Raw genomic sequence first — 9,957 nt, 5'->3', positions numbered from 1 at the left:
TCCCACCCTCTGTCTGTTGGAGTCCCCCAAGGCTCTGTTCTAGGACCCCATCTCTTCTCAATCTATGCACTTGGCATGGGACAACTCAAAGTCCCATGAACTCCAGTACCACCTCTATGCTGATGACACTCAGATCTACCTCTCTGGCCCAGACGTCACCGCTCTGCTGTCCAGAATCCCAGAGTGTCCATCAGCCATATCCTCCTCCTTCTCCTCTCGCTTCCTCAAACTCAATGTGGACAAATCTGAACTCATTATCTTTCCTCCATCTCATAGATCTTCTTTACCTGATCTATCGCAATGCTTTCCCCCGTACCAGAAGTCCGCTGCCTCGGAGTAACCGTTGACTCTTTCCTGTCCTTCAAACCGCACATCCAAGCTCTCACCACCTCCTGTCGCCTCCAGCTCAAAAATATCTCCAGAATCCATCCTTTTCTCAACCGTCAATCAAGTAAAATGCTTGTGCATGCCCTCATCATCTCCCGCCTTAACTACTGCAACGTCCTTTTCTATGGCCTCCCTGCTAACACCCTTGCACCTCTCCAGTCCATGCTTAACTCTGCTGCCCGATTAATTCATCTCTCTCCTCGCTACTCCCCTGCTTCCCCCCTCTGCAAATCTCCTCACTGGCTCACATTCCCTCAGCGTATCCAGTTCAAATTACTAATACTGACCTCCTCCATATATCTCTGAACTAATCTCCCAATATCTTCCCTCACGTGATCTCTGATCCTCCCAAGACCTCCTTCTCTCCTCCACACTTATCCGCTCCTCACCCAAAGGCCTCCAAGGCTCCTCCAGAATATCCCCCATCCTCTGGAATTCTTTGCCCCAACACATCCGACTATCAACCACAGTCTGATCCTTCAGACGGAACCTGAAAACTCATCTCTTCAGGAAAGCCTACAGCCTGCACTGACCCCGCTGCCGCCTCATCACTATCGAAGCTACCGCCTCACCAACACCGGAGCTCCTGCAACCCTCAGCCTACTGTCTCCTTCCCCGTAATCCTGTAGAACGTAAGTCTGCAAGGGTAGGGTCCTCGCCCCTCTGTATCAGTCTGTCATTGATAGTTTGTTTACTGTAAGTGATACAGTTAGGGCCAGAAATATTTGGACAGTGACACAATTTTCGCGAGTTGTGCTCTGCATGCCACCACATTGGATTTGAAATGAAACCTCTACAACAGAATTCAAGTGCAGATTGTAACGTTTAATTTAAAGGGTTGAACAAAAATATCTGATAGAAAATGTAGGAATTGTACACATTTCTTTACAAACACTCCACATTTTAGGAGGTCAAAAGTAATTGGACAAATAAACATAACCCAAACATAATATTTTTATTTTCAATATTTTGTTGCAAATCCTTTGGAGGCAATCACTGCCTTAAGTCTGGAACCCATGGACATCACCAAACGCTGGGTTTCCTCCTTCTTAATGCTTTGCCAGGCCTTTACAGCCGCAGCCTTCAGGTCTTGCTTGTTTGTGGGTCTTTCCGTCTTAAGTCTGGATTTGAGCAAGTGAAATGCATGCTCAATTGGGTTTAGATCTGGAGATTGACTTGGCCATTGCAGAATGTTCCACTTTTTGGCACTCATGAACTCCTGGGTAGCTTTGGCTGTATGCTTGGGGTCATTGTCCATCTGTACTATGAAGCGCCGTCCAATCAACTTTGCAGCATTTGGCTGAATCTGGGCTGAAAGTATATCCCGGTACACTTCAGAATTCATCCGGCTACTCTTGTCTGCTCTTATGTCATCAATAAACACAAGTGACCCAGTGCCATTGAAAGCCATGCATGCCCATGCCATCACGTTGCCTCCACCATGTTTTACAGAGGATGTGGTGTGCCTTGGATCATGTGCCGTTCCCTTTCTTCTCCAAACTTTTTTCTTCCCATCATTCTGGTACAGGTTGATCTTTGTCTCATCTGTCCATAGAATACTTTTCCAGAACTGAGCTGGCTTCTTGAGGTGTTTTTCTGCACATTTAACTCTGGCCTGTCTATTTTTGGTATTGATGAATGGTTTGCATCTAGATGTGAACCCTTTGTATTTACTGTCATGGAGTCTTCTCTTTACTGTTGACTTAGAGACAGATACACCTACTTCACTGAGTGTTCTGGACTTCAGTTGATGTTGTGAACGGGTTCTTCTTCACCAAATTAAGTATGCGGCGATCATCCACCACTGTTGTCATCCGTGGACGCCCAGGCCTTTTTGAGTTCCCAAGCTCACCAGTCAATTCCTTTTTTCTCAGAATGTACCCAACTGTTGATTTTGCTACTCCAAGCATGTCTGCTATCTCTCTGATGGATTTTTTCTTTTTTTTCAGCCTCAGGATGTTCTGCTTCACCTCAATTGAGAGTTCCTTTGACCGCATGTTGTCTGCTCACAGCAACAGCTTCCAAATGCAAAACCACACACCTGGAATCCACCCCTGACCTTTTGAGCCCATATTATATATATAATTGTATTTCTGAACATGTTTTTGTAAACAGCTAAAATAACAAAACTTGTGTCACTGTCCAAATATTTCTGGCCCTAACTGTATCTGTAATTTGTATGTAACCTCTTCTCATGTACTGAATGGTGCTATATAAATAAATAAGAATACTGCTAAGTGTTGGCTGTGTTTGCTCAGATTCCAAAGATGCCTCCCGCCTCCTCTGCTAAGCACTGCTTGTGTCGACATACAACACTTCTAGTACTTGACAGTGGACGTGGCACCAACACAGGGGGTGAGTGCCATCTTAGATTTTGAGCTCCGAAGCACACTTCTGCATTGCTCTGACCAGCTCTCCTTACAGGATTAGTGGAGGTCTGATCCTCCCATGTCCTCATCTCGTGGGTGACATAAAAATGATGTGGCGCCCCAGATTCGGCTTTAGGGCCTCAAGTGTGACACCTCTTGCAAGAAAGTTAATGTAAAACTAAACTGGTTGTAGTGTTCAGCTTTTCCACAGCGCAGAGAACGCCCTCTGAACTGGTGACGTGAACAACGGAGAGCAAAACTAGAATGGGCGTTCGCAGGAAAAATGTAATTCTTTTATTTGGAATCCATTAGAATGTACTTGAATATAAAGTAAAGTCAAGACATCTCATGTGTCCTCCACCGTCGCATTTATAAACCACAAACTATCGATCCCACACCATAACTAATATATTTATTGGAATTACACATTTTTGAAGTTAGAGGCAAAACATTGGGGGTCATCCAAACCTATGACCTTGATCGTGAGCCAGTCTATTTTTACTGGTATATATGTATATATATAAAGACAACTCGATGTTGGACAACCCCTTTAGGACATGTGAGCACGGCATCCAAAAAAATGAACATATGCACAGCAATGTAAAAACAACCAGGGTGGATCCTCATTTCATACCCTTGTCTACCTGAAGTACATATGATAAAGAAACGTATAAGTGTTAGGTTTTGTGAAATTATTATTTTATTACATACTAGGATCCATATTGGTGGAAAATCCCAATATCTGGCAGAGTAGCTAAAAATCATTCTTGTTCCGCGGTCCTTTACACCCCAAAGGTAATTTCTTTGGCTTCCCTTTGCTTTTGGTGAAGGTCCTTAGCACGATTTTTTAACGTTTCCGCCTTGGCATCATCTCTTTTGACCCCATCACCAAGTTTGTACATTCGGCTGGCATTGGCACAAGCCCATATGTGTCCCAGCTCACAGGCCTTCTCAGAAAAGTGCAGAGCCCGCTTCATATCCTTGGCAAGGCCGGGCGATCCTTCCAAGTACATGGTGCTTAGGTTGAAGCAACTTGGTGCAAATTTGTCATCGCAAGCCTTTGTATAATAATCCCTGGCTAGGTGAAGATCGGGTTTCTCATCATTTACGCGACCGTCTTGTGCCAAGAGCCCCACATTATGGCAGGAATCAGCAGATTTCTTTCCTCCCTTACCACAGGATTTTATAAAGCAGCTATAGGCAGTTTTTAGATCGATTGGGACTCCTCCTGCAAAACCAGAAACAGCATAATGGAAAAGAGAAAACCGAAAACGACTGGAATCAATCACACTAAGTCAAATTTGCAAAAAAAACAAATACCCAACTTTAGGGGTTTGCCTGAAAATAAAGTGTGTTTTTACTATAGGGCAAACCCTTTAACCTTTATCACCATGGCCAAATTTTGTTTTTATGCGCACTCATTATTTATTTATTTATTTTTTGGGGGGAGATGGCTACACAATAGGACACCTATTTAGTAAAGGAGGTGTCAGATCTTGCAAACGGAGATTTAGCGTAACAGCAGGAAGGGAACAATAAAATAAAACCTAACTTTTACTGAAATGCATTCAAAATGACAGTGCCTTAAATATAGTCCAATAAATGAACAATAATGAATTATGACCTCCTGTGTCAGGGGAAATCTCAAGCCGCTACAGAATATAGTCCTAACCCGGACCCGTTGAAGCGCAGTAGCGTGAAACGGCCGTCGTCCTTCTGTTCCACGTTCTCCCAGTGTACCTGCACATGTTTTGATTAAAGGACTGTTTGCATTTTGGACCGGTGAGTGCACTTCATTTTTTTCTTTGTTTTGGATTATCATGGACTGACAGGCGTGCACCCAAGTGTCCAGCAGCAGGCATATAGGCACAACAGCTTGGAATTTCTGTGGTGGTATTAGAAATATTTAGTAGCAGTGCCATGCATCACTTTTTTTTCTCTCTATAGCTACAGAATATAGTGATGGGCAGCACAACACAAATAGAAAAAATATGGGTGCCCAAAATCAACAGTGCTCATATACAGCTGACTGGAGCTCACTACTGACCTACTGAAGTGCTTCAGGACTCACATAAGCACTTTAAGGGAAGAAAGGGTAAATTAGGACCCTCTAATGACCCCGTGTCATGCCCATCTAATAGTTCCCACCCTGACAAGAGCAGAAACCACGTGTCAGTACGACACCTTAGTTCCTCCTAACGCATTTCAGCCTCAACCCTGAGGAATCATCAGGGGACAGAACATGTAGTTACTAGAACCCCTAAGCAGACGTGCCAAGTACCGCACCACCTGTCTATGATAAAGATACAATAGGACAGAAAAGAGAGTACACCCCTCACATTTTTGTAATTATTTTATCATATTTTCATGTGACAACACTGAAGATCTGACACATTGATACAATGTAAAGAAATCAGTGTACAGCTTGTATGACCGTGTAAATTTGGCGCCATCTAAATAACACACAGCCATTAATGTATGAACCTCTGGCAACAGAGAATTCCAATTCCATTTTCGCACCAGTGACCTCAATGCCCAAGAGGGTTACGGCAGTGCTTGAAAATAAGCTAGATAATAATGGTCGCCACACAAAATATTGGCACTTTTGGTACAATTTGGAAATTTTCACTTAGGGTGTTGTGATGACACATTGTTTAATCTTAATTATTCAGACATCTATTTTCAGGAGGCATAGACTTATCTTTATGCTAATTCTTGAATTTATGTATTTTTCTCTGGTTAGTCAAGAAACACAGACTATTGTTCGTATGAGCATTGAGTTGACGTTTGTTAAAGCATATTGTGCTGTTATCTTGGATGACAGGGATGCAGGGTAATTGAACAATAGATATTTTTTAAATCTGTTGATTAGACACTGTAAACGTCACCAAGTTTGTTGACCAGCAAAACAGAGAAGAACGAACTATGCAAATTGATTAAATGCTCAAACAATGACCTGTGGATGATGATCTGAGCCACAGATGTGGGTATAAAAAAGGATTTCTATCGTTCTGCAAAAAGATTCATAGTGACATGACAGAACAACAGACAGGACACCATGACTCCATAAAGGAACACTCTACCAAGACAACATCGCTTCATCAAAAGGGACACAGATTTGACTTTATTCAGGATGTCAGTTTAGGAGACCAAGGCCCCAGCTGGAAGAACAAAGATCATCAGGAACTCATGGATACGTTTGGGGAAGCTAAAATTATGACCTTCCAGTCACATGACACCATGGAGACGTTTGGGGAAACCAGGTTGGAACCATCCAGTCAACTGAACCCCATAGATAAGTTCAGAGAATCCTGGTTGGGACCATCCGGTCACCTGGCCACATGACTCAATGGATTGTCAACTTCCTAAACTTGTTGTTACGTCCTCTCTGTGGGTGCCAGCCAAAATCGGGGCGCAATTGGCAGGGTAGTCGGCCCTGGCAGCCCTAGAGTCGCGACTGCTCTAACCCTGGCAAGTCAGCAGAAGGGGTGGGACTCTAGTGTGAACCATCTTAGGTATTTTGCTGGGACTATTCTATGTGACATTTGTCTGTTTGGTGGTTCAATAAAAGTATTGTCACCCTGTTTTATTCTCATCCTGTGTTGTCTGAATAGTATTATGCCCACGATAAAAGTAGAGTGGGCGTTCAGTGGGATGAGCCCTGATCCATGCGGTCTCGGGTCAGCGGATGAGAGCACCCACTGACAGCCCCGTGTCTCCACAGGTGTACACACTTTTGTTGCCAGCGGTTCAGACATTAATGGCTGTGTGTTGAGTTATTTAGCGGGCACCAAATTTACACTGTCATACAAGCTGTACAGGGACGACTTTACATTGTATCAGCGTCAGATCTTCAGTATTGTCCCATGAAAAGCTATAAAATATTTACAAAAACGTGAGGGGTGTACTCACTTTTGTGACCCCTCCACTGGGTGAGCAAGGCGCACAGTACGTACCTTTCCCCGTTATGTGATAAGCTCCCAGTTTGTAGCAGCTCTCGCTGTGACTGTTCTGCTCGCAGTTAAACGTCAGCACTTTGGCTGTAGCTTCAAAGTTTTTTTTTATATTCTCTAAATACTCAGCTAACCGATGACATCCTGAGAAAGGAAGAAGGAAACGTGTGAATATACGGAGAGAAGGACAAGACAGTATAGATCCAGGACAGCAGCCCCATGTAAATATGTTCAATCCCATGCATGTACAGTATGGCGGCACATGAACCCATTGTATCCAGTGTGCCAGCATATACGGAGAAGTGACAAAAAACACGTAATGATTCCGCAAGAACTATTGTGGTCTGTTTTACAGACTAGAAGATTGCATGGAATAGAAGGCAACTGCTGCTGATCTTAAAGGGGATGTCCACTGCTGCACAAGCCCTTAGCAATAGCGCCAGTGTGATAAATAAAGGCGCCAGGGTGCTAAATAAATATTATAATTGCCAGACCTGAAATAACAAGCACTTTTCACCTATTGTGTCCCCCCATTTCCTTGTAGATTGTAAGCTTGCGAGCTGGGACCTCACCCCTAATGCCACTGTTTAAATTGTCTTAACTTGTACCCGATTTATTGTCTGTACATGTCCCTGCTTAATTGTAAAGTGCTGCGGAATATGTTGGTGCTATATAAATAAAAAACATTTTTCCCATCACTCAGAAACATGAATAATGCAGCGGATCAGCAGCTACCGACTGGCTGCAGCGGTCATGTGGCCTCACAGAAGGGAAGTATACTTTTTATTTTTTTGTCCTTCACACTGGGACATTTAACAAGGGACATTCTAGTATTAGACCACCCCTTTAAGTAAATAATAACCAGTATGTGATGTGTGCAGGTTCGTCCCTTCGCTGACACATTGTAACAAACCATCAGGACAGAACTGATAGGACCTAGGTGTTATACATACAATACACACTGGCTGTGACACTACCGCTGCATGCTGAGCCTTGTAGTGCACTGACTACAGGTCAGACAGAGGTGATAGCTACACTCTGCTCCTGCTCAGTTACATCTCCCCATGCACATGCGCATTGTGCGCGCTGCTCTCACCGTCCGCGTCCTTCTCCCGGTGGCACTGGTAGTAATACTCGGTACCCAGATTGTCCAGAAACTCCTTCACTTCCTCCTCATTCTTAAAATCCACCAGTCCGGCCATAACGACCACATGCAGCGGTCACGGTCACCTCCGGGCCCCGCCCACCACACACGACCCGGAAGTGAGCGGCGTTCCCATGATAACACGCCGAAGCCGGGCGCTGCGTGATGACGTCATGAATACGTGTCTGAGTGACGCGCATATACAGGACTGTACGTACAGTGTGCCTGAGTAACTGTATATATACAAAGTCAAGCAGCCGAGCACCGGTATACGGGCTGCACTAGAGTCACAGCCAACGTGCGGCACACTCACCTCCCCTACATGCTTCATGGGCACACTCTGGCACTGGTTATGGGGCACTGGCACTGTGTGTGGGCACACTACTACAGTATATGAGGGCACTGGTTATGGGGCACTGTGTGTGTGTGGGCACATTAGTACAGTATATGAGGGCACCGGTTATGGGACACCTGCACTGTGTGTGGGCACACTACTACAGTATATGAGGGCACTGGTTATGGGGCACTGTGTGTGTGTGGGCACATTAGTACAGTATATGAGGGCACTGGTTATGGGACACTGGCACTGTGTGTGGGCACATTAGTACAGTATATGAGGGCACCGGTTATGGGACACCTGCACTGTGTGTGGGCACATTAGTACAGTATATGAGGGCACTGGTTATGGGACACCTGCACTGTGTGTGGGCACATTAGTACAGTATATGAGGGCACTGGTTATGGGACACCTGCACTGTGTGTGGGCACATTAGTACAGTATATGAGGGCACTGGTTATGGGACACCTGCACTGTGTGTGGGCACATTAGTACAGTATATGAGGGCACTGGTTATGGGACACCTGCACTGTGTGTGGGCACATTAGTACAGTATATGAGGGCACTGGTTATGGGACACCTGCACTGTGTGTGGGCACATTAGTACAGTATATGAGGGCACTGGTTATGGGACACCTGCACTGTGTGTGGGCACATTAGTACAGTATATGAGGGCACTGGTTATGGGACACCTGCACTGTGTGTGGGCACATTAGTACAGTATATGAGGGCACTGGTTATGGGACACCTGCACTGTGTGTGGGCACATTAGTACAGTATATGAGGGCACCGGTTATGGGACACCTGCACTGTGTGTGGGCACATTAGTACAGTATATGAGGGCACTGGTTATGGGACACTGGCACTGTGTGTGGGCACATTAGTACAGTATATGAGGGCACCGGTTATGGGACACCTGCACTGTGTGTGGGCACATTAGTACAGTATATGAGGGCACTGGTTATGGGACACTGGCACTGTGTGTGGGCACATTAGTACAGTATATGAGGGCACTGGTTATGGGACACCTGCACTGTGTGTGGGCACATTAGTACAGTATATGAGGGCACCGGTTATGGGACACCTGCACTGTGTGTGGGCACATTAGTACAGTATATGAGGGCACCGGTTATGGGACACCTGCACTGTGTGTGGGCACATTAGTACAGTATATGAGGGCACTGGATATGGGACACTGACACTGTGTGTGGGCACATTAGTACAGTATATGAGGGCACTGGTTATGGGACACCTGCACTGTGTGTGGGCACATTAGTACAGTATATGAGGGCACTGGTTATGGGACACCTGCACTGTGTGTGGGCACATTAGTACAGTATATGAGGGCACTGGTTATGGGGCACTGGCACTGTGTGTGGGCACATTAGTACAGTATATGAGGGCACCGGTTATGGGACACTGGCACTGTGTGTGGGCACATTAGTACAGTATATGAGGGCACCGGTTATGGGACACTGGCACTGTGTGTGGGCACATTAGTACAGTATATGAGGGCACTGGTTATGGGACACCTGCACTGTGTGTGGGCACATTAGTACAGTATATGAGGGCACCGGTTATGGGACACCTGCACTGTGTGTGGGCACATTAGTACAGTATATGAGGGCACTGGTTATGGGGACACTGGCACTGTGTGTGGGCACATTAGTACAGTATATGAGGGCACTGGTTATAGGACACTGGCACTCTGTGTGGGTACATTAGTACAGTATATGAGGGCACTGGTTATGGGACACCTGCACTGTG

The 9,957-nt window shown here is 45.4% G+C and overlaps 1 protein-coding gene across 1 annotated transcript; it reads right to left on the bottom strand.

Annotated features, from left to right (window-relative positions):
* Positions 1 to 3,146: 3,146 nt before the first annotated feature.
* Positions 3,147 to 7,974, bottom strand: COA7 (cytochrome c oxidase assembly factor 7). Its single transcript, XM_069737899.1, has 3 exons — positions 7,806 to 7,974; positions 6,713 to 6,853; positions 3,147 to 3,984 (listed from the first exon to the last, which is right to left on the bottom strand). Exons 1-3 carry the CDS (start codon positions 7,909 to 7,911, stop codon positions 3,539 to 3,541), a joined length of 693 nt encoding a protein of 230 aa, XP_069594000.1. The 5' UTR covers positions 7,912 to 7,974; the 3' UTR covers positions 3,147 to 3,538.
* Between the last annotated feature and the right edge of the window lie 1,983 nt (positions 7,975 to 9,957).

The sequence above is a fragment of the Ranitomeya imitator genome, chromosome 8 (assembly GCF_032444005.1).
Source record: "Ranitomeya imitator isolate aRanImi1 chromosome 8, aRanImi1.pri, whole genome shotgun sequence".
NCBI classification, from domain to species: domain Eukaryota; kingdom Metazoa; phylum Chordata; class Amphibia; order Anura; family Dendrobatidae; genus Ranitomeya; species Ranitomeya imitator.
The sequence above is the reverse complement of the archived record's forward strand: the minus strand, read 5'-3'. Positions and strand labels throughout refer to the sequence as shown.

Bases quoted from the DNA above. Each gene is read 5' to 3' on its own strand.
- COA7 (XM_069737899.1), bottom strand. From the start codon at position 7,911: ATGGCCGGACTGGTGGATTTTAAGAATGAGGAGGAAGTGAAGGAGTTT. The intron at 6,854-7,805 runs GTGAGAGCAGCG...TTCCTTTCTCAG, and splicing joins CCGGGAGAAGGACGCGGACG to GATGTCATCGGTTAGCTGAG. The intron at 3,985-6,712 runs GTACGTACTGTG...CTGGTTTTGCAG, and splicing joins TTATCACATAACGGGGAAAG to GAGGAGTCCCAATCGATCTA.